The 25,833-nt window shown below is 38.0% G+C and overlaps 1 protein-coding gene across 2 annotated transcripts in view; it reads left to right on the top strand.

Annotated features, from left to right (window-relative positions):
- KDM4C (lysine demethylase 4C) overlaps positions 1-25,833 on the top strand; it is a 400,467-nt gene that overhangs the window by 194,194 nt on the left and 180,440 nt on the right. For both annotated transcript variants that reach the window (XM_018052007.1, XM_018052008.1), the window contains 4 exons: positions 14,708-14,901; positions 18,139-18,377; positions 20,865-21,178; positions 24,705-24,813. In XM_018052007.1, coding sequence (XP_017907496.1) covers positions 14,708-14,901; positions 18,139-18,377; positions 20,865-21,178; positions 24,705-24,813 — 856 coding nt within the window. The remainder of the gene's footprint in view (positions 1-14,707; positions 14,902-18,138; positions 18,378-20,864; positions 21,179-24,704; positions 24,814-25,833) is intronic.

Below are 25,833 nucleotides of genomic sequence, written 5' to 3'. Positions count from 1 at the left end.
GCACAGTGAAAGTGGATTGTTTAACATCTGTAACTCTGCACTTCCTTAACCTTTCTATGAGAATACTTAGGTAAGTGTTGAGAAACAGAGATTCTAAAAATAATTCCTACAGAAATTTTGAGAGACCCCTGGAGCAAGCTATTTGAATCCATTTCCCTTCTTTCTATATAGTTTTTCTTTGTTTGATCAGTGTTCCCATGGTCAGAAAGATAGAGTTTCTAGCCCCATACCTTAAATTGCTTTATAATTACCTTACTTTATAAGGGAGACATATCCTGGCATGGTAGAGCCTGAAAATATTCAGAAGAAATGAATCTGAACCTATTAAAAGCAGACGGAGAAGAGGAAACATATTTGGGAAAGTTGTTAGCTAGACTGGATATACTGTGTTAACACAGCATGATGTCATGCATAAAAAGCAAAAATAATGGGACCCAGGCATTTGTTCTCAACTGTAATTTCGACTTGGTTATGGGTCATAGAAAAAGAAGTTTAGAATGGAAAAATATGGCCCACATTTAAATGAAAAACTATTTAAAATGTGTTAAATATGGTTTGGTTTTGAATATCCACAGTAGATTGGTGAAGAGTATGGCAGTTTTTCTAGATTGGAATCTGGTAAGCATCATATTACTTGTTAGTAGTTTGACATTGGGCACATTGAATGCTCTGAGCCTCCGTTTCCTCATATATTTATAAAAGGTTATTTATTCAAAAAATATTTTTAGGTGCCTCTGATCCTCTGGGCACCTAGAATGTACTTCTTGAAAAGAGACAATGTATATTTTCATGATTTAAAATAGACTGGAAGAGGAAGGTCAGATATGGCAAAGGTATCTGAAACAGTTCACAATAATGATTTATTAAAATGAGAATAAGAAATTCAGTTCTGGTATCCTACTTTCTTACTATGGACTATGATTATCTTTTTGGCCTTTAAGGGTATTTTAGAGCTACTTTCTTTGCCATGTCCATGAAAACAGAACATTTAGACTTTTTCTCTGGGTGTGTATGCTAAGATTCCCAGAACCTCTTAGTGTTTTGTACAGTTTGACAAAATCAGAGTTCTGGAAACTGCAGACCAGTATGGGGAAAACAAGGAATGTTCAGGTCTTCTGCAGCACTTGCTTCATTAATGGATATTAAGGACAAAGGAAATGACCTTTGCACTCTTTTTATAGTGGGTTTGCTGATTAATATTGATCTCAAAGTTATTTCTTTTCTAACCCTGCTCAGTCAGTATAAATGTAATTATATAGTTTACTTTTCATGTGATCTGGTGAAATGGCCTTTTACTTTGTCATTGACTAATATTAAAAGAAATGTTACTCAGAAAATCAAAATCTAAGTGCTGTTCAAATATTACTTTTATCTTCAGTTCAGTTCAGTTGCTCAGTTATGTCCGACTCTTTGCGACCCCATGAATCACAGCATGCCAGGCCTCCCTGTCCATCACCAGCTCCTGGAGTTCACTCAAACTCATGTCCATCGAGTCCGTGATGCCATCTAGCCATCTCATCCTCTGTCGTCCCTTTCTTCTCCTGCCCCCAATCCCTCCCAGCATCAGGGTCTTTTCCAAGGAGTCAACTCTTCGCATGAGGTGGCCAAAGTATTGGAGTTTCAGCTTCAACATCAGTCCTTCCAATGAACACCCAAGACTGATCTCCTTTAGGATGGACTGGTTGGATCTCCTTGTAGTCCAAGGGACTCTCAAGAGTCTTCTCCAACACCACAGTTCAAAAGCATCAATTCTTCGGCACTCAGTTTTCTTCACAGTCCAACTCTCACATCCATACATGACCACAGGAAAAACCATAGCCTTGACTAGACGGACCTTTATTGGCAAAGTAATATCTCTGCTTTTTAATATGCTATCTATCTTTTATCTTAATTAATTCTAAATATTTAAAAACTTTCTTATATTGAAATAATAAATTATAAAGTAATTATAATAATTTTCTCCCAAAATTATTTGTTAAGAGGGTACATGTACAAATGAACAATGAGTGAATAAGTGTACAGATGAAGTAAATCCGTATTATAATGGATATTACATATGACCAAGGGGAGAAGCCCATTTGGGTATATAGTGATGGGTACCTAAAGATTTCCATAGATAGAAACGGGCAGGAGGCCTTTTCTGTTCTACTCTTACGTTGGTTTCATGCATTTTTTTTCTTAAGCTTATTTGAAGAATGAGCTCAAGAATCATGTGGCTCTACTATCTTTGAAAATCTATTCTGTAAAACATAAGTGTTTGAGTCCAGACTTAAACTTTAAAACATTACATTGCTTTACAACAGCATTTTGAGTCTTGTAGTTTTTTTGTGGGGAAGAGAGTTGGGGAGATCATAATCATAATCTTTTTTTAAAGATCTCAAGTTGATCCTAGTGTATTAACACACTTAAAAATTTTTGAACCCCCTGTGAGAGAGCCAGGAGAACATTTTTATGTGAGAGAGATGATGCAGAGCTCAAGGTTTACCCACTTTTACTCAGCTAATAAACAGAAGAGCTGTAGTTAGTTTCAACAACTCTAGCTCTGGTCAGTTAGAGCAGTGTGGCTACTCCTTATCCATTATATTAAACATAGTTCTATTCATTAATCAGGTGGAATAATCACCAGTGTGAACTTTTTAAATACCTGATTTCTTTGGCTTAGCATAATGTATATTATATTTATCTCTATTTGTTATACTGATTCTGAATTCCCCCTTTTCTAATGTAATTCAGTTTTGAGCTAGCTAATAGTTGGTCTGTTTGGAGTACTCCAAGAAGGGTGAAATTCTGTTAAGATTTGTAACTGTCAATGAAAATTTTATGATAATAGAAAGAATGGACTACAGAAGAAGAAGATTTTACTTATTTTTTGAAATTTATTTGGAATAATTTCAATATAAATAGGTTCTATTACATTTTTACAGCTAATCAGCCCATTAAATACAATAAAAGTATTTAACTGTAAATAATAAATACATATATGCTCTTAACTTTATGGTGAACATAAAAAGAACAAAACTTCCTTCAAAAATTTTTGTAGTATCTCAATAGGCTAGATACTTCTACAAATAGCAGAATAATATCCTGTCAATAGACATTGGCTTCATTAACTGTATAATTCATCTGTTTTCTAGTTATTGTATTTAATGATTAACAGCCATTTAAATTCTGCCATCTTTCTGTTAAAATAATCAGTTGGTTTCATAAGGACTGAGTGACTGTTATGTTCATTATGTTTCGAACGTAATGCCAGAAAATACTGATCAGAAGTACTATCTTAAAAATTTGAGTGGATATTGGAAAATATTGCTCCCCATTCCTATTTGAAATGAGAAAAAACTAAGCATAAGTTTACAGGAAAAAGTCTGGGGTTCCTGGAATCCTGCAAATATAATGAGTTAGTATTGTGACAGTTTTACAGAGAGCTGGCCTTTCTCTCCTTTAAGTTTGGTATGATTCAGTGGAAACCCACTTCATTTGTATTGATGGGTATATGTTTATGTAGTTGTGAGATGAAGGTGAAGATTCTGGAGTGCTAATGGATTGATAGAAGCGTAGTTTGTTTCAGTGATGGCTATTTTTTACATGTAGGGGCATTGGAGAGTTTTTAGGCTTTGGACGTGACTAAGTTGAAAACAGATAAAAGGGTTAAAAACAGAAAAGGAAAAAGATAAAAGCATTAAAAAATAGGAAGGAATGAAAGAGGTATAAGCCTAGCAGAATGAAGGATAAATTTTTGATCAGCTGGTTAAAATATTTGGTTAAGAAAGATTCTCCCTTTCCATTGTATACCCACGTTCTATAGTTCAGGATTTCTCTTAATACTATAGCCTTAAAATTGTCTGAATTAAAAAAAAAATTAAATACTTTTTATTTAACCTAAAACATATATGCAAAATTTATATATATATTAATTTATATATGGTGGTGATGGTGAAGTCGCCCAGTCGTATCCGACTCTTTGCAACCCCGTGGACTGTAACCTACTAGGCTTCTCTGTCCATGGGATTCTCCAGGCAAGAATACTGGAGTGGATAAATAGATTCATTTGTACATTTCAATATGTAATGTGAAAAATTATTAACATACCTTATATCCTTTTTTTTCTTTTTAAGTCTTTGAAATCTGGTGTATAATTTAACACACAACACATCTTGATTCATACTAGGCATATTTCCAGTGCTCATGGCCACGTTACCTACTGACAGCATAGACTTGGATGTGAGGTTACACCAATCTCAGTTACTCATTTCTGTGATAATGTTTGGCACTCACTAAATGGACAGTAAATGTTTAAAGAAAAAACAGGAAGCAAAGAAATGTAATAGCATACGTTTGTAGTCAGACCTGTGTGTATATTCACTTACTAGTTGGATGATCTTTGTTGGCCCCAGTGTCCTTTTATGGGAATGAGATACTTGTTTCTACCTTTCAGAATTATTGTGATGAGTTGATAAACATTTTCCCCCCAATGAATTATATGAACATACTGAGTATTAAATTATCTGTTACTATAAAAGGTAGTTTTGTGGTTTCGAATATAATTGTTTCAGGCTAGTTACTGGTTTTAACTCTAAATTAGTTATTGTCATCAGTTACTTTCTTTGTTAAAAACAGGTCGTTATCCCTGATACTTTACTCTAAGTAGTATCTTTTTGACTACTTAAACAGTAATGAATTGTTGTATCTCATTATGTTAATAACATTCTTAATTCTTATTGTCATGACTAAGGACAGTGTGTTGTTAGAAATCAACGAAATTGAGACTGTTTCTCTTCCCTTTATTCTTCATTTATGAAGTTCTTTTAAAGGGCAAGTTGTAGTGTACAAACTTCTGGGCTTTCAAAGTAAGTTAATGGTGATTCCACTGAATGTTTGGCACTTTCCCATTTGAAACACAGTCCCCTATTTTCAGAGCTTCTGTGTTTGGAGATGTAAGACAGTTTTGCTGAATGTTGTAAACTAAATTAAAAGACGCTTACTCCTTGGAAGATAAGTGATGACCAACCTAGATAGTATATTCAAAAGCAGAGACATTACTTTGCCGACTAAGGTCCGTCTGATCAAGGATGTGGTTTTTCCTGTGGTCTTTCCTGTGGTCATGTATGGATGTGAGAATTGGACTGTGAAGAAGGCTGAGCGCTGAAGAATTGATGCATTTGAAGTGTGGTATTGGAGAAGACTCTTGAGGGTCCCTTGGACTGCAAGGAGATCCAACCAGTCCATTCTGAAGGAGATCAGCCCTGGGATTTCTTTGGAAGGAATGATGCTAAAGCTGAAGCTCCAGTACTTTGGACACCTCATGTGAAGAATTGACTCATTGAAAAGACTCTGATGCTGGGAGGGATTGGGGGGAGGAGGAGAAGGGGACGACCGAGGATGAGATGGCTGGATGGCATCACAGACTTAATGGACGTGAGTCTGAGTGAACTCCGGGAGATGGTGATGGACAGGGAGGCCTGGCGTGCTGTGATTCATGGGGTCGCAAAGAGTCGGACACGACTGAGTGACTGAAATGAATGAATAAATGAATGTAGTAATTTGGTTGTGTCTTGAAGATAACCAGTAACCTTCAAAAACATTAATTTTCTGGGGGAGACTAGATTTTTATAAAAACCTAACTTTTCCAGTTGTTGATTTGAATTTTTGAAGGAAATAAGTATTGATGTGCTATTTGTGTTTTTAAAATATGAGTCATTTTCAGTTCTCACGGGCACATGTTACTATACTGACTGCACAGACTGGGATTTGTAGTTGTTCAGTGCAATCAGACAGTTTCTTACAGTGCTCTTTACACCAACTACTCATGTGTCAGTAGAAGACTGCAATATATGAGTCAGTTCTTCATACCAGGTGGCCAAAATATTGGCATTTCAGCTTCAGCATCAGTCCTTCCAATGAATATTCAGGATTGATTTCCTTTAGTATGGACTGGTTGGATCTCCTTCCAGTTCATGGGATTCTCTCAAGAGTAGATTCTCTCTGGTGTAGTCAATAAAGCAGAAGTAGATGTTTCTCTGGAACTCTCTTGCTCTTTCAGTGATTCGGTGGATGTTGGCAATTTGATCTCTGGTTCCTTTGACTTTTTGAAATCCAGCTTGAACGTCTGAAAGTTCACAGTACACATACTGTTGAAGCCTGGTTTGGAGAATTTTGAGCATTACTTTGCTAGTGTTTGAGATGATTGCAATTGTGTGGTATTTTGACCATTCTTTGGCATTACCTTTCTTTGGGATTGGAATGAAAACTGACCTTTTCCAGCCCTGTGGCCAGTGCTCAGTTTTCCAAATTTGCTGGCGTATTGAGTGCAGCACTTTCACAGCATTATCTTCCAGGATTTGAAATAGTTCAATTGAAATTCCATCACCTCCACTAGCTTTGTTCGTAGTGATGCTTCCTAAGGCCCAGTTGACTTTACATTCCAGGATGTCTGGCTGTAGGTGAGTGATCACACCATCGTGGTTATCTGGGTCATCAAGATCTTTTTTATATAGTTCTTCTGTGTATTCTTGCCACCTCTTGTTAATATCTTCTGCTTCTATTAGGTCCATACCATTTCTGTCCTTTATTATGCTCATCTTTGCATGAAATGTTCCCTGGGTATCTCTAATTTTCTTGAAGATAGTTCTACTCTTTCCCATCCTGTTGTTTTTCTCTATTTCCTTGCATTGCGCTGAGGAAGGCTTTCTTATCTCTCCTTGCTAGTCTTTGGAACTCTGCATTCAAATGGGTGTATCTTTCCTTTTCTCCTTTGCCTTTAGCTTCTCTTCTTTTCTCAGCTATTTGTAAGGCCTCATCAGACAACCATTTTGCCTTTTTGCATTTCTTTCTCTTGGGGATGATCTTGATCACTGTCTGCTGTACAATGTCAGGAACCTCTGTCCATAGTTCTTCAGGCACTCTGTCGAGCAGATCTAATCCCTTGAATCTGTTTGTTACTTCCACTGTATGGGATTTGATTTAGGTCATACCTGAATGGTCTAGTGGTTTTCCCTACTTTCTTCAATTTAAGTCTGAATTTGGCAATAAGGAGTTCATGATTTGAGCCACAGTCAACTTCTGGTCTTGTCTTTGCCGACTGTATAGAGATTCTCCATCTTTGACTGCAAATAATATAATCAGTCTGATTTTGGTATTGGCCATCTGTAGAGTCTTCTGTGGTGTCCATGTGTAGAGTCTTCTCTTGTGTTGGTGGAAGAGGGTGTTTGCTATGACTAGTGCATTCTCTTGGCAAAACTCTGCTAACCTTTGCCCTACTTTATTTTGTACTCCAAGGCCAAGTTTGCCTGTTACTCCAGGTATCTCTTGACTTCCTACTTACACATTCCAGTCCCCTGTAATGAAAAGGACATCTTTTTTTGGGTGTTGGTTCTATAAGGTCTTGTAGGTCTTCATAGAACCATTCAACTTCAGCTTCTTTGGCATTACTGGTCAGGTCATAGACTTGGATTACTGTGATATTGCATGGTTTGCATTGGAAACAGAGATCATTTTGTCATTTTTGAGACTGCATCCAAGTACTGCATTTCGGACTCTTCTGTTGACCATGTTGGCTACTCCATTTCTTCTAAGGGATTCTTTCCCACAGTAGTAGATATAATGATCATCTGAGGTAAATTCGCCCATTCCAGTCCATTTTAGTTCACTGATTCCTAAAATGTCAGTGTTTATTTTGCCATCACCTGTTTGACCACTTTCAGTTTGCCTTGATTTATGTACCTAAGATTCCAGTCTCCTAGGCAGTATTGTTCTTTACAGCATCAGACTTTATTTGCATCACCAGTCACATCCACCGCTGGGCGTTGTTTTCGCTTTGGCTCCGTCTCTTCATTCTTCCTGGTATTATTTCTCCACTCTTCTCCAGTAGCATATTGGACACCTACCGGCCTGGGGAGTTCATCTTTCAGTGTCCTATCTTTTTGCCTTTTCATACTCTTCATGGGGTTGTCAAGGCAAGGTACTGAAGTGCCAAGGCTCTTGGTAAGTGCAAACTTGTAGTTGACAATAGTCTCTTTTACAGATACAAAAAGCTTAGTCCTTGTGAGGTAGTTACCATTATTATGCTCTGTTTTTCAAATGAGAAAGTTTTTCAAATGAGGTAGCTGAGGCACAGAGACATTTAATAATTTTATCCAGGTTACATGGCTGGTTAGTGTTGAAGCTGGAATTTGGTCCAAGTTTTAAGTGTCAGAGTATGCTGCATTGTGGGTTTGTAGTTTCTCAACAAACTGTTGTCATGTTTCCTTTTTCTCCTCTTCCAAGGCATTATAATCCCATGTAGAATTTTAAAAGAAATAATGTTATTTTTATGTATTATATAGCATATTGTTGATTGGATAGTAATAATTTGTGGGTTTATGTCATTCAGAGAAATTTAACATGAATGGGTTTACTGCTTTATTGAATACTTCCATTGTGCATGCTTAGTTGCTCAGTTTTATCTGACTCTGTGTGACCCCATGGACTGTAGCCCACCAGGCTCCTCTGTCCATGGAATATTTGAGGCAAGAATACTTGAGTAGGGGGAGCGAGGGTTAAAAAAGAAAAAGGAAAGAATACTGGAGTGGGTTGCCATTTCCTTCCCAGGGGATCTTCCCAATGCAGGGATCGAACCCGTATCTCCTATGTCTCCTCCATTGCAGGTGGGCCTCCATTAATATATCTTAAATAAAACATATGGCAGCATTTTTCTATATGTTCCATATAAGAGTTTTTCTGCAGCTGTAACAGATGTTACAGAGGACTGTTGGCTCAGTCCTCTTCCTTGTGAGTTGTCCTGTTAGTCGTTATTCCTTTCCTTTCATCCTGTCTTTGTCATTTTCAATTCAGGCTGGCATTATTTCTTCTGACATAAAGCCCTCACAAACTTGGTTGATCTTCTTTGCACCTCAGGGGTATCCAAGCCATCACACACGAGTATCCTCCACAGGCCTTTCCTGGATAATCGCATCTCCATTCCTGGCTTCTGCTGAGATGGCTGATCTGATCCATGACTCACATGCGTAATCTCTTTATTTATTTATTTTTCATTTAAATTTATTTATTTAATTGGAGGCTAATTGCTTTACAATATTGTATTGGTTTTGCCATACATCAACATGAATCTGTCATGGGTGTACATGTGTTCCCCATTGTGAACCCCCCTCCCACCACCCTCTCCGTACCATCCCTCTGGGTCATCCCAGTGCACCAGCACCGAGCATCCTGTATGTTGCATTGAACCTGGACTGGCGATTCGTTTCTTATATGATATTATACATGTTTCAGTGTCATTCTCCCAAATAATCCCACCCTCTCCCTCTCCCACAGAGTCCAAAGACTGTTCTATACATCTCAAATATCTAACCAGCCAAACCACTGGCCGAGTGTCCAGAATATACTCTGTGGATAGGCAGAGAGTTTTCCAAACTGGTGTTTTTCTTGCTTAGCAGTTCCTTCCTCAGTTTCTTTCTTTCTTCTCCTGTCTTACAGTAAGCAGACAAGGCAAGCAAAGCTGAACTTTCCATTCTTTCATTGGAAATCTCAGTTTCCAAGTTTGTAATTTTTAAGTTCTACCTTTCACCCAACATAACACGGCTTTTCCACTTTACACAACAGGGATCACCTTTCCTCCAGTGTCCAATACTACACTCCTCATTTACCTCTGAGACCTTGCCAGAAGCACATCTAGCACATGTCGCAATACTCTGTTCTTCATTATATATATATATTATATAATATGTATATATAGTCTGTGATGATGAAAGCCTTCTCTATGCTTTTCCTCCCCAAAGCCACTCTGCATTTTAAGCTGGTTGCTATAGAAGTGCTGCACTTCCTAGTTCCAAAATTTTGTATTAATTAGTTCCCTTGCACTGCTGTAATAGGATCACCAGCTGGGTGAATTACAGCAACAGAAATTTGTTGCCTCAGGGTTCTGGAGGCCAAAAGTCCAAAATCAAGGTACCTGTAGTCCTCTTCTCCCTCTGAGACCCTTCCAGGCTTCTTCCTGGCGGCAGAGTTAATCCTTGATGGCCCTTGCCTTGCAGATGCATTACTCCAATCTGTGCCTCCATCTTTACATGGCCTTCTTCCCTGCGTGTCTGTGCCTCTTCTTTTTTGGTATGGACACCAGTCCTACTGGATTAAGGGCCCACTCTACTCAGTAACACCATATGCAATTACTTCTGCCTTAACCCTGTCTCCAAAGTAGGTCTGTATTCTGGTGTACTGGGGTTAGAACTTCAACATCCCTTTTGGGGTGGAAGGGAGATACAATTAAGCCCATAACAGCCACATCAAGCGCTTACCAGGTTTGTTATCTTAGTTTAAGTTATTCTTGCCTTAGTACCTTTTTCATTGTTTAATATTTATTTTTTATTTACTTATTTGGCTCCCCTGGGTCTTTGCTGTGGCATGCAAACTCATAGGTGTGGCATGTGGCATCCAGTTCCCTGACCAGGGGGATCAGTCTGGGCCCCCTGCACTGGAAGTGCGAAATCTTAGCCACTGGGCCACCAGGGAATTCCCTTTCCTCAGTTCCTTCTTAATTACCATTTAATTATTATAAATAGACTGGAAAGCAGGATAATTTCAGATGTTTGCATATCTTCAGAGTCTTCCTTATCAGATATTTGCTTGTGAAAGTTCCTCCCCGCCCTCCCCCCATTAGCCATACTGTGTGCAACAAAGAAAGTATGTTCAAGTAATACCTTAGTTTGGGTTTTTTTTTTTTTATTATTATTAAGCCTCAGCTTCTTATTTTATTAATCATATATTGTGGTTATATGAAATTTCCAATTCTACAATTCAGATGACTAGCTTAGTATTTGCTGCCTTAGAAAGTTGCTGATTTTTAGAAACATTTTCATCTTGAAATTAGATTGCTGGTTTTCAGTGTAAATAACAGCATGAATTCGACTTCCCGGGAGACAGGAACGAATAATCATCTTTCTGTGTAAATATGGAAGAGTTCTGTGGTTATAGACTCCTGACAGCTCCCTTTAAATATGAACTTAGCATTGCATACATTACATATTGTATAAACAATAGGTATACTCTTAAAAGAAACAGTAAGAAAAGCCATCTCTATTAGTGTTTTGAATTCATATCCAAAATACCTTGCTAGAGAGTTATTACCTGTTATTGCTTTTTGTACCAATATGTAGTCTGTAATTTCTTGGTTCCTAAATGGGATTGTTAATGTCTTCCATTCTTATGTGCTAGTAATGTCACATTGCACATTCTATTAAATATTCTTAGTAATCTTTAGGGCTTTAGATGAATGTGTTAATTGTCACTACTGACAAAAGTAGATTTTCTCTGGGCTTTTAAAGTTTCTTTCAACTATTTTTGGACTTCCTGGTGGCTCAGACGGTAAAGCGTCTGTCTACAATGCAAGAGACCTGGTTCAATCCCTGGGTTGGGAAGATTCCCTGGAGAAGGAAATGGCAACCCACTCCAGTAGTCTTACCTTGAAAATCCCATGGATGGAGAAGCTTAGTGCAGGCTACTGCCCTTGGAGTCACAAAGAGTCGGGCAGGACTGAGCGCCTTCACTTTCACTTTCAATTATTTTTGACTCTGGCATTGTTCCCTTGCATTATTTTGGGTATTTTATGCCTGCATTTCTGATATTTAAAATTGAAGGTTAAACATATATACATATATATGTATGTTTTTAAGGAAGTCTTGGGGTTTATTTTTTTCTTAAATGTTTTATCTTTAGATAATTGTAGATTGACATCCAGTTGCTAAAAATAAGACACATAGATCCTGTGTATCCTTTACCCTGTTACTCTGATGGTAATTTCTTGCATAATTATAGTACAATATAGGAAAAGAGGATATTGACAATGATAGAGTCAAGATACAAAATATTTCCACCATTGCAGGGGTCCCTCACATTGCTTTGTATACCTGAACCCACCTGCTTCCCTCTCACTGTCATTTCTTCCCTTAACCCTGGCAACCATTAATTTGTTCTCTGTTTCTATAACTTAGGACATAAATTCTTGTACTGAGTCAGAGAATCAGTTGACCAATGGATCGTGTTGTATATGTACATAATTCAAGACTTCTAGGAGAGAGGGATAGGAAATTAAAATGTAACACGAAATTCTTCGATGCCAAGGCAACTTATAGTATCTATATTATCCACTTCTTTTTTTTTTCACAAAGCAAATATTAGTAACACTGACTCAAATAAGAGAGTTTCTGCAGGTGAGTCTAAATTTCGTTTCTTCCTTTTAGTGAAAGGTTGCATCTTAGAGCAAAATATCTTCAAATATCTAATGATCCTCATTTTCCATATTTCTGAGCCAGGACGACTTAAAAATGACTCAAAACTCTCTTTTTCCAGGCATGCCTCAGAGATTGGGGATTCAGTTCCTTTCTCCAGAAAAAGCGAGTCACACAAATTATTTGGTTCCCCAGTGCATATAAAAGTTATGTTTACACTATATTGCAGTCTATTATGTGCAATAGTTTTATGTCTAGAAAAATATATATTTTAATTAGAAATATTCTATTGCTAAAAAAAGTTAACCATCATTTGAGCCTTCAGCAAGTTTTATTCTTTTTGCAATAGTAACATCAATAATCACTGATGACAGATCACCCTAATAATGAAAAAGTTTGAAATGTTGAGAATTACCAAAATGTAACACAGAGATATGAAGAGAGCAACCGCTGTTGGAAAATGCTGTAGGAAAAATTGATTGACTTGATGCCTAGTTGCCACAAATCTTCAATTTGTCAAAAGCACTTTATCTGCAAAGTATGTTAGAGGAAAGTGCAATAAAGCAATGTGTTAATAGAATGAAGTCTGCCTGTACTTAACTAATGATAGAAAGCAGTGATGTAGATAAATAGTACTCCATTCAGAAGGATAATTGGTACAATTTGCATTCAGTGTTCAGGATGAATTTTCTTTGAATGGCAGAATGGTGAGCTGGAAGGCTTTGTGGTAGGATCAGAAGTATTGAGGTAAGGAGGCTCACAGTGACTCTGCTTTGTGGTTGAATAGGAATATTCATTTGACTTGCAGTGGAAGAGAAACCTGGATGTCTCACTAGTGGAGATAAAGCTTAAGAGGCCTTGAATGCCAGGCTCAGAACATTAGACTTTATTTTAAAGGCAGAGCAGAACACTACACGTATTGAACTTGGAAATGAAAGATTATGAGATATTTGAGGGAGATTAAAGTGACAGCTATGCAGGTGAATTGGAGCTCGAAGAGACTGTAGGCAGGGAAATTAGTTGGCTTTGTTATACTAAGTTTCAGAGTCTGACAGTGAAGGTGTCCTGGTAAAACGATTTATGCAGGTAGGTGAAGAGCTAATTGTAGATGATGACAGACTGGATTTCTAAGGGTGGAAGGGAAGGGAGGGATTAGGAAATATTGACTGTGAATATAGGAGAACAGAAGGATTATCATAACATAGAATAACCACAGGATATTTTTAGAAGTTGGAGAAGCTGCTTTTCAGCATATTAGACTACTAGCCATGTCCTGAAATGTTCTGTTTTTTCCTTTTTCTTGAACTTTCAAGTCAAGATTGGAACTCTGTAGAGGAAGTTTTGGTCAGGAGGTTATTAAGAAAGTTTAAATTAATTTGTATAGAGATGATAATTGTTTTCCCAAAGTATTGAAAGATTTACAGTTTCAAGTCGGTTGTTGAGTCAACCAGTCTATTGCCAGGTGTGTTAGGGATGAGAAGAGTTGACTCATTGGAAAAAACTCTGATGCTGGGAGGGATTGGGGGCAGGAGGAGAAGGGGACGACAGAGGATGAGATGGCTGGATGGTATCACGGACTCGATGAACATGAGTCTGAGTGAACTCCGGGAGATGGTGATGAACAGGGAGGCCTGGCATGCTGCGATTCATGGGGTCGCAAAGAGTCGGACACGACTGAGCGACTGAACTGAACTGAACTGAACTGAACTGAACTGAAGGTATGTTAGTTACATCTTTGAGACTACCTCTGTTGCACTGTTTAGATTCTGCCTGCCTGGAGTATTAGTCTGGACATACTTTAACCTGTGCGAGGTCTTTATAGGAAACGTTCTAATGACTGCTAACTGTGTATTCATGAGAATGGAAGTTCTAGTGGGTTCAAAATAATCTTTTCTTTGAACTTCTTACCTTAATACTGTTCTTCCTAATGGATATGATTGTAGAGATGATGCTGGGTGTTTCATGTGATATGATCTAGAAGAGACTGTTTATTTGTCCTAATTGTTGGTTACTTTGTGAGAGTATATTTGTTAATAAACATTAAGGTGATTAATGTGTGTCTTGGAGAAAATTTATTTCAATCTATTGGTTAAATTATTCTAACCACTCATTTATTAGCTACTTTTATTCATTGCCAACCTAGATCTTCTTTATGATATTCAGTGCAGTGATGCATCCTTGTGCTGGAAGGGTATTCCTTCTTTGCAGGTATGCTTTCAAATGTGTGCTCTTTCCTTTCAGTTGTTCTTGATACACTTTGCAATGCATTTTAACATCTTACTCTCATTTATAGATGTGAATATACAGATTGTCACCTCCATTCAGGAGAAATTGAATTTGTTACTCAATGAATGTTTGAAAATATAAAACATTATTTTTAATTATGTAGTGACTAAGTATTCATGTATGGTACACTCAAAGAACAACTCAGTGTGACTTTATGTAGTTAAGCAAAGTGTCTAAAGCACTCCAACCCTATTGTGTTTCAGTGCACTTGCAGGAAAGACATGGTGAAAATTTCTATGGATATCTTTGTGAGGAAATTTCAACCAGACAGATACCAGCTTTGGAAACAAGGAAAGGATATATATACCATTGATCACACAAAGCCTACTCCAGAATCCACCCCTGAAGTCAAAGCATGGCTGCAGAGGAGGAGGAAAGTAAGAAAAGCATCCAGGAGGTAATGATCTTGCCCCCACCCCATCCCACTTGTGGTTACTCAGTTAAAATGGGTCCTTGAGTATAACGTTGTTAAAGACTATTTATTTGCTTTTCTTCTGTTTATTCATTGTATGTTTATTTACTATCTTACTGAAAATTTGAGGCAAAGTATTTGTAGTTCTTTGGAAGTGCAATAAATAAATAGAGTGCAATAAATAAATAAACGTAAAAAGAGAGGTCTGTTGTGTTGGGAGTGCATGAGAAATAGAACAGTTGTGGAACTTCTAAACCCCTTACACGAATGTATTTAAAGTCTTACGGGTGCTGTCTACTCATATCCTTATTTTTGTCAGCTGCAATAACTTGGTTTCCAACTTTTTAATTTGGCTACTGATTTTGACTTTTGTAGTTCTCTTCTTCATTTGTCAAACATCTCGTATTACTTTTCTCGTTGGGGAGCTTCTATCTTGCTGCATTATGCACACTCGGCTTTGTGCTTTCACCAGATGTCAGAGCATGTGGTATTTCTGTAACGTGGTTGTCTCTGTGTAATGTATCCTACATTACATTTTTGTGGCCAGGGCCATCTCAGAAGCCTTTAGGCCTGTCGTGGTCATCTTGCTGTCTTAAAACACATTAAACAGGGAGTGTGTTTTGTCGCTCAGGTCCTCAGGCAACCTTTTTAGGTTCTTGTTTTCCAGGTTTGTGTTGTATTTTTACTCTCCAATATTACTCATTGTTTTTCTTTCAGATTGTAAAAGTAATATTTGTGCATTGGAGAAAATTTGTAAAATAAGGAAAAGAATAATGAAGGAATCCCAAATCACCCATTACCTCACAATCCAGAGATAACCAGTGTTAACATTTTGTATATATCCTTTACATATATATTTCTTATTTATTATATTATATACCTTTCCAGAATTGGGGCCATGCTCTATTAGTAATTTGACCAGTTTTGTGTTTTTTCATGTAATTGAATGATTTGCTACAGAATTTTTAATGCCTGCATGTATTTTATCTAATCTGCTATAGTTGGACCTGTAGCTTCTTTCCAGTTTTTAGCTACTAACCAAAAAGCACTGTAATTTTAAATCTTTGCCCACACTTCTGATGTTTATTTTCTGACTCTCTTTCTCTGTCTCTCTCTCTCTTATTTTTCTCCCTGACAATTTATTTTCTGCTATTTTAGAATGCTAGTGAGTTAAGGAACCTTAAGAACATGGAATCAAACCAGCATTTTATAAGAGATATACTTGAGGCACAGAATTAGTAGCAGAATTACAACCCAGATGTTCTTACTTCACCCTATAGTCTACAGCAGGAGTTTTCAAACTGTCATTTTTCAAATCAGTTTAATAGGTTAGTAACAGCATTTTAAAGTTAGGAAGTTAAAGAGAATAAAATGTATCATAGTCCTTCCCATGAGGTGATGGTCAGTATTGATTCATGACATGTGCCAGCATCAGTGTATGTGTGTATCGTGTCATCATCTGAAGTATATAACTCACTGTGGATTGCACTCTGAAAAGTTTGGGAGACACTGATTTGGAGACTAAAGGTGCTAATCCACATTGCCGAAAAAATATTTGCTGCAGGAGACAGTAGTCAGTCTGTCAGTGGCCAATAGAACGTCTTGAGGATTATTCTTTAATGGACAGAAAACACAACACTCTAGGTGTTTAATCTGGTCTCTTAGTTACTAATCACAGTGGTCCTTGTTGGTTGACATCGAACATAGATATGACATCGAACAGATGTGAAGTGTCTTTCAGTAGGTTAAAATAATCAGTGGTCTTTTCTTACCCAGTTAGAAAGCCTAGTGTTGAGGGGCTTATTATGCTTACCTTTGTGGCTTGATCATTGAGTTTGCTGATCTCCCTTAAGTAATATACTGTATTTAAGGAAATCTAATGAAGGGAATGATTCATTGAAATCTCAAAAAGATGTTAACCTTTTAATTTTATGTGTGCTATGCTATTCATAATGTAAAATATTCCACATAGACCACTGCATGGGTTTCAGTAAAAGTGATGATGATATCAGTACTGTTACTTCTAGCCAATTTACCAAAGCCAGGTTATCCCTGGCTACTCCCTTTATCTTATGGGGACTTCCTATAGAAAGTGAAAGTGAAGTCGCTCAGTCGTGTCCGACTCTTTGCAACCCCATGGACTGGAGCCTACCGGGCTTCTCCGTCCATGGGATTCTCCAGGCAAGAATACTGGAGTGGGTTACCATTTCCTTCTCCAGGGGATCTTCCTGACCCAGGGGTCGAACCCGAGTCTGCCGCATTGGAGGCAGACACTTTAACCTCTGAGACACCAGGGAATGTCGTGTGTGTGTGTGTGTGTGTGTGTGTGTGTGTGTACATACTCTGAAATATATGTTGATTTAGTTTGAGTTATAGCTATTCTCAAATGAAAGTGTTAGAAATGTTGTGTCATATACAGAAGGCATCTACAATAAAGCTATGAAGTGACCTGCTGAAAAATACTAGAAGTGGAATAATATAAAAATGGTGTCCACTCTGAAAATAAATAGTACATTGATATAAGATGTTAAATACATGTGGTTAGCCTTCTTTGTCTCTTAATTTCTTCAGCTAATGATAATTTGACATTTAATCTTAATGATTTTCATGCATATTTCAGAATTATATGAAACTCAGGCAAATACAGTCACCAAGTCACCTTGGAATGTAAATAATCTTCTAAAATTTTAACAACAGCTTTAAGGAGTCACCTTGTTTCCTTTTTCTTTATTATCTAAATAATGTTTGATTTTATCCCTGTGTCATGATTTTTCACTTTAGTTTTTATATTAAGCTTTCTTTTAATATTGTTATAAAGTTTTGTTGTTTCGTTGCTCAGTCTTGTCCGACTCTTTGAGACCCCATGGACTGTATGTAGCCCACCAGGCTCTCTGTCCATGGGATTTTCCAGGCAGGAATATGGGAGTAGGTTGCCATTTCCTTCTCCATATAAAGTTTCAACCGTGACTTTTTCCCAATAATGTTTTAATAATCAATTATTTAACATTGTTTTAGTTTTAATTTTTAGTAAATTGTTATTAAAACTGTTAATATTTTAATTTCAAATTTGATATATTAATCATGACAATTATCTTTGTATATTATGATTAGAAACCAGTTTTTTATTCTGTTTTTTCAGTAAGTGAAAATAATGCTTATGTATATATTTTTTGCTGTCCTTTGCCCACATTGTGTTCTGACTACAGCTTTTCTTGTTAATAGCTTCCAGTGTACTAGTTCTCACTCGAAGAGGCCTAAGAATGAGGAGGATGAGAAACTGTCAGCTATAGTTGGTGGGGCACAGGGACCCACTCCTGACCCGGATCCAGGTGATCTCAAGGATGATGGAAAGCCAGAAGAAGCAGTGAATCTAGCAAAAACAGAAGCACCTTCAGAGAAAGAGGCCTCTGTTAGCAGGATGCAGCTGGATCATAATTTGTCAGATAATATCAGATTCTCAGGTGAGAAACTAGCTGATTATGTTTCACGTATTAGTAGTAGGTAGTTGCTGATCTTCCTTAAGTCTGTGTTTTCTAGGACAGATATCTTACTTTTCCACAGAGCTTAACCAGTAAGCTATCTAAAGCTATGAGGTAACTAAATTAGAAGGCCAAGGGAGAGTTAGAAAAGCCAGAAATACCACTGTTCTGGGTAATGAAATTTTAAGACAAATAGCCAGCAGTACCTATTTCATTTAATAAAAAAGAAGATTCTAAAATGGAAAAAAAATTTTTTGATGCAACTGAATTTACGATATATAATACATTTTTGGAAATCTTCTCTTGAATTCCCATGGAATAGAGAAAACCAATTATAGATAATTCTTTGCAGATTCTTAGCTTTCAGATTAATTTTAAGAAGAAAATAAAGATTAAGATTTTACAAAGTAACATCAAAAATTATTCAGTCCTGTGAAATGGCATATATAGCCCCCTGGCTGTTTCTCTGTGCCAAAGCCATCATTTGTAAATCTCAACTGATTTGCTTTTCCCCTTTTTTGTAGCATGTTTCTTTGAAACTGTTTTTATGCTTTGCCTCTTTAATACTTGTGGGAGATTTTGCCCTTTTTCTAATAGAGCTTATTGGTAATTCCTGTCTCACTCTTATTCCCCTCATCTATTCTATCTTTATGTTGTGGGGCTCTCCCAAATCCAGACATCCCCCTGCTTCCTCTTCACTCAAGATGTGTTATCTTTGTCTGGACTGTTGTAGAAGGTGCCTCCTTCTTGTTTTTCCAATGTCCACTCTAGTCACCCCTACTAGTCAGATCTCCATTTGGCAATTGTAGTGATTCTTTCAAAAGACTCAGCTTAGGTCTTGGCCCTGCCATTTTCTTGTTCTTATTCCACTTAGAGTAAAAGAAAAGTCCTGATCATTGTTCTAATTAATCAGTCCTTGGCTTCTTCTCCATTCTTATTTCCTTTTGCACTTGAAATGTCTGTGTTAATAGAGTTTAAATCATGGATATTTCCCCAGTGAGTTTGTATTCAATTGGATATCTAGACAAATAAATATGTAATTCCTATCTAGTGTGCCAAGTACCACTATAGAGATGGCGTACCAAGGAAAGACCCAAAATAGACAGGAGGCTGAACTGGCAAGGTTTCTGGGAGTAGGTGATAGCTGAACTGATTTGTAATCAATGTATGGAAGACAGAAAGTGAAGAAGGTAGGCAAGTGCAGAGACCAGTTATGCACTATACACATGCTCAGTTGCTGAGTTCTGTCTGACTCTTTTGCAATCCTGTAAACTGTAGCCCACAGGCTCCTCTGTCCTGGGATTTCTCAGGCAAGGATACTGGAGTAGGGAATTTTTCCAGCCCAGTGGGTGAACCTTCATCTTCTGCATTGGCAGGAAGATTCTTTACTTCTGACCACCAAGGAATCCCTAGTTATGTAATGTATACAGATATTTCTTTGCTGTCCCTCACCATGGGTTTTTTTTTAAGTACCCTGGGTTAAATTAATTACTCTACGAACTACTGAGTGGTTTAAGCCAAGCGTACACAGCTTTATTTGTTCTCTTGCTACCTAGTTTCTTGCATTTTGACTTCTGGGTTTTAAGACCTGCTGCTGCTGCTGCTAAGTCACTTCAGTCGTGTCCGACTTTGTGTGATCCCATAGATGGCAGCCCACCAGGCTCCCCCATCCCTGGGATTCTCCAGGCAAGAACACTGGAGTGGGTTGCCATTTCCTTCTCCAATGCATGAAAGTGAAAAGTGAAAGGGAAGTCGCTCAGTCGTGTCTGACTCTTCGCGACCCCATGGACTGCAGCCCACCAGGCTCCTCCATCCATGGGATTTTTCAGGCAAGGATACTGGAGTGGGGTGCCTTCGCCTTCTCCTTTTAAGACCTGACAGAGCATTTAATAGAAGATTTGGCATGTTGCAGTGTTTGAGCTACTATGCGATAGGTGAATAAAATGAGGCACACTTGTGTATGCATAAGAGAGGGAGAAGGCTACAGAAGTAAACTGTGTGTGATATTCCTTTCATTTCTGTGCTGTCCTTGTACTGTGCAGGATTAGTTTAAGAAATCATTTTTATCGGACCTGCACAGTTTTACATGTGTTTTACATGGATTTGTACAGTTTTACATCTTCTTGAGTTGGAATGTTTCATCAGTAACATATATTGGAACCAAATCCTTATTTTTTAGAAAGATCTCAAATTGCTATTGCTTATGTAAGTATTGTTACTGCCCTGGCTTTGGACACTGGTTTACAATGGAACCTCTTTTTAATCCCTCATTTTGTCAGTAAATATATTATTTTGCTGCCTTAGCAACTATAAAGGCTGCATAGTGCTTTAGTGACCTTTTCCACTTGGATCTTCAGTAGAAATTTAGAGGGGATGTTTGATGATAGACATTTAGTTGAGAACAGTTTAACAATCCTTAGCAATAATATATTGTAACATTTATTAACAGGCTCTTGTTTTACTCCTTAGGAAACATCTGCCTAAACACATCTGTAACAGAGAAGATCAAAGCTGAGGCTGACCAAACTTGTACTGCAGTTCCACCTTCAAATCCCAGTGAGGCTGACGAGTCCATATTTAGTGGCCAAGTCACATCCGAGGAATCAGAGCCACGCAAGCTTCCATGGCCAAAGTCACCTGAGTCATACTCCTCTGTGGCAGAGAGTAGCAGTGCTTTGACTGAGGGAGAAGAGAGTGATGTGGAAAGCCGTGGGAGTGGCCTTGAACCTGGGGAAGTCCCAGCGGTCCCCAGTGGCCAGAGAAATGGCTTCAAAGTCCCCAGTGTATGTGACAGTGTCAATTTTTACCATATTTATTGTGTTGTCAAGGCTCTTTCTGAAAACAGCATGCTATGCGTGGAAATCTTGCTGTAGGGGAGAAATAGCATCTCACATTTATAGGTCTTAATCTGTTTCCTTCAATGACTGGGAGGTAAGCTTTCTGTGAACTCTGGCTAACCTGGTGATAATTCAGAGAACATGGAACTTTTGGCCACGTGTTGGAGTTTAATTTTCTTTCTTTTTTAGTTTTTCTAACATTAAACTCTTTGTTTTGAGATCTTTGTAGATTTATATGGAGTGGTAAGAAGTAGTGTAGCAAGATCTAATATACCCAGTTTCCCCCAATAGAACCTCCTTGGAAAACTAGGATAGGATAGCACAGTGATACTGACATTGATATAGTCAAGACATAGAATGGGTCTGTCACCTGCAATATTAGCCAGACTGGAGATAATTCACCTGTAAGACTCTCACCTCTTTCTGCCAGAGCTTAATACCTCTGGGTCCTAGGCTTCTCTCAACCTCTATTTTAACATTAGGGCTCTTCTGGTTATGCTTTTTCCTGACTCTTGCCGCATGGACTCTGAATCTAGGACCAGGCTGAACCTTCTGTCTCTACCCATGCTGGAATCAGGCCTTCTGCCACTTGGAAAACTCAAGATCCCTCTTGATTTCCAACTTCCTCATTCTAACCCTTTGCAGAAGGCTTCCCTGTTTCTCCTATGTTCTTGTATGATGTTAATACCATATGCTTTCAGCATAAACTGATTGTGAGTATATCAGCCAAGCTACAATTGCGTGTTGTTATTGTCATAATTTAGTAACCTCTTTTGACCTGAACAACTTGGTAAAGGAGTTCGGGTGGATGAATAAGCAAATTCTCAAATGTTTGAGCTGATAAATTGTGCTGGCTGCCGCTGAACAGACCCAGTTCTGGATTGCTCCTGCTCATTTTAGCTCAGAAGAAACCTTTTGTATCTTCGAGTAGCAAGAGAGAGTAAATAAAGACATCAGTTTGGAATGCCCTATTTATAAGTAGTTTTAAAATGTTCAACAAAATGTAAATAATTTCCTGCTGCTGCTGCTGCTGCTGCTAAGTTGCTTTGTCGTGTCCGACTCTGTGCGACCCCAGAGATGGCAGCCCACCAGGCTCCCCCGTCCCTGGGATTCTCCAGGCAAGAACACTGGAGTGGGTTGCCATTTCCTTCTCCAATGCATGAAATTGAAAAGTGAAAGTGAAGTCACTCAGTCGTGTCTGACCCTCAGCGACCCCATGGATTGCAGCCTTCCAGGCTCCTCCGTCCATGGGATTTTTCAGGCAAGAGTACTGGAGTGGGGTGCCATTGCCTTCTCCGAGATAATTTCCTAATTTCCCCCAGTAACTTTTTACCATTTTTCTATCTATGATTGTCCTACTGAAGTATAAAATATTTCTCAGAAACACCTGAGAAACAGAAAGTTATGATCTAATTTATTTGAAAAGGTAGCTAAGAAATTCGAACATAGTATTCACATAGCAGTAAACAAAATTTACAACTTAGTTTCACGTAGGGATTATTTGTAGCTGGACAGATACTGGGATTCAGGACTGGTGAATAAGTCAAATGCCTGTTTTTATTTGGTCTGATTCTTTAAACTAGAATGGAACTGAAAATAACTTTTCTGTTCACCTTCATCATTTCACTGAGCAAAGTCTGACTGGCCAGGAAGGCAAGTGCTGTTGTTGAGGGCTGAGGACTTGGTTTGCACTTGTCAGAAACAGCTGTGTGGTGTTCTCTTCTCATCGCATTTTGTCAGACTTCTAAGTCCTTCTAAGCCACACAGACCTGGTTCATTTTTGTGTAGTGTGGCCAGTGTTTCTTAGTTTTGAGTTTAACACTGTGTTTTTGCTGATAGCAGTCAGCTTCAGTCATCCTTCTCGGTAAACATCAAGGGAACCAAACATGTTCACACATGACACGCTATTCCTGCTGTCCAAGATGCTCATCTCCCAGAGGGCTAAGTGTGCTGCTTTGTCATTGCTCTCGAGACTCCACTCAGATGTCTTCACACCAGAAAAGCCTTCTCTGATGATCCCACATAAAATAACCTCCTGCCCATCTCTTTCTATTCTTTGCCATGCCTTTTTAAAAAAATTATTATTATTACTGCATATTTACTTAATAGTACCTGATATTCATGGGCTTCCACAGTGTCTCAGCAGTAAAAGAATCCACCTGGCAAGCAGGAGATGCTGGTTTGATCCCTGGGTCGGGAAGATCCTCTGGAAAAGGAAATGGCAACCCACTCCAGTATTCTTGCCTGGGAAATCCCATGGATAGAGGAACCTGGCGGGCTGCAGTCCATGGGGTCACAAAGAGTCAGACACAACTGAGCAACTGAAACAATAACAACAACCCAATATTTACTTTTTACTTGTTTATTGCCTCTGGCCTACCCCATCTATATTGCACTCCTTGGAAGCAGAGACCTGGTAGAAGTTTTTCCTGCTCTAGCTTACTCTTAGAGCAGTGTAGCACATAGTAAGGGCTTAATAAATATTTCTTATTTTTGACTAAATTATAATTTCTCACATTCATTTTTAGCTATTATAAACCACAGGCAAATCTCATTCTCTGTCATTACTTTGTGAATCCTGCTTTGATTAGAGTGTTGTCACACATTTTCTTATAAGCCTGTCTACGTGTCAGATGCTAGCATAGTTTTTTCTTTACGGGTACTGCTGCTTCAGCTTTAGGGAAATTTATGAGACTCCTTTCTTTTACATGAATCACGGATGCAAACACACTGGATTTGAACTCTTTCTTTAACTAGCAACTCTGCCACTTTTTTTTTTTTTGATTGTATGGATGAGAAAGCTTGTAAACAGAGTCTATCTGAAAGATGTCAGGATGCAAATGACTTTTTCCTCTACCTTTGAAAGAAAACTGTAGTCTAGGCAGCTCATGACAAAAGATTTTACATAGAATGTTAGTGGTTTCAGGATGACAGTTATGTGCCATATTAAACAACAACAGCATTTGATTTCCTGTTTGGTCCTCAGAGAAGTGAGGACTCTTTTTTCCAGTGGAAGGAAGAGGATAGGTTTACTTTGGCTGTATTGCCTCCTGAAGACAGAAAGCAAAATAACCTGCTGTACAGTCACATGTGACCAAATGCCATGGTCCTGGATTGTTATGAATATATAATCCTAAATTCAGAGTATCTTTGGAGGACTTTTGAAAACTCTCTAACATCTGAGTTTATTATAGGTTTGCACAGGGTACCCTGCACTACAGATAGTGCTTTAATATGAAATGGAAGGATAGTTCAGTGATTCCTCTGCCAGTAAAATTACTAACAGAATGGCTCCTATTTCTGTTGATTTTGCCATTCAAATTTCTTTAAAAACCTTAATTTCTCAGGTGGTAAAACAAGTACAAGAGTTCTTTATAATTTATTTGTGGTAAGTCATTGTAATGATAGTTTTTTGTTTTAAAACAAGTCTTTGATGGTGAATATTTTTCCCCTATGCATGTTCTGTAACCAGAGAACAGAAGGTGAAACCAAAACTGCTAAAAGTTGGCGCCACCCACTTAGTAAGCCTCCGGCGAGATCTCCAATGACCCTGGTGAAGCAGCAGGCAACGAGTGATGAAGGTGAGCTTGGATTGTTTTTCAGTATTTATTCCATGTAAACTGTATAATATTCAGAATTTATTCTGTCAGTTTGTTGTAACAAACTTTTCTAAAAAAAAAAAAAAAAAAAACTGCCTGGTAGAGAAGAAATCTGACCAAGTGGCAAATACATACCTTAAGGAGATCCTGAGTGACACACAGTTTTATTTAGAACTTAGATTTTAGGGATACACACTTGTTTCACATAGTCAAGCAGTGTTAAAGTCTTCTTTTTTTATTTGATGGGTAAATTGGTTGTTTCTGACATTTGTCTTAAGACCCTCCAGAAGAAGTTGACGTCCTTTCTCTCAGACTATCGTATCATGGAATTAACATGCTTTGTATTGCGTCTGATTTTAACTTGACTCCTTTAAATTTATCCACGCTATCTGAGTCAGAAACTACATGCAGGACTTCTGCATCCTGTTACACCCGGTGTGTCATGGAACACCCTTCCTCTTTGACTATGCGAATGAGGCTTGGCATGAAATCGTTTTATTTACAACCAGCTGCTATTCTTAGATGTAAAATTTGTCTGTGTGGTTTACCTGGTTGCCCTCTTTGCCTCTCTTTCTCTCTTTTTCCAAATTTTTTTTTTCTTTTTCTTCAGTCAGACCACTGACCCAACTGTTTATTCCTTCCAGTGTCTCATAGCTTCATAAGGTGTATTTTTTTTTCATCTCTATAAGAATCAGTTGAAGCAGGTGTTCTGTAAAAAGCCCTTCTTTGAGATGTTATCCTTTACTGGTAGAAACTGTTAATTAAGGTACTTGTCTGTAGGGATGCTGTCAAGGGAATAACATGAATCTTGGGTTCAGACTTCCATCTAGTTTAAATCCAGTTTATCAGAGTACATATCCTTAGCAGATTTTCTTTCCCATTTATTCACTGTCTTCTTTTATGCCTCATGTTTAGTTAGGAAAAAAAAGTTCATCAGTGTAGGGATCAGATAACGATGGTAGCAGTGTCTATAACACCAGTTCAGGATGGAATTCTGCCTTG

The sequence above is a fragment of the Capra hircus genome, chromosome 8, assembly GCF_001704415.2.
Source record: "Capra hircus breed San Clemente chromosome 8, ASM170441v1, whole genome shotgun sequence".
In the NCBI taxonomy this organism is placed as follows: domain Eukaryota; kingdom Metazoa; phylum Chordata; class Mammalia; order Artiodactyla; family Bovidae; genus Capra; species Capra hircus.
This window is presented reverse-complemented; position numbering and strand designations above follow the sequence as displayed.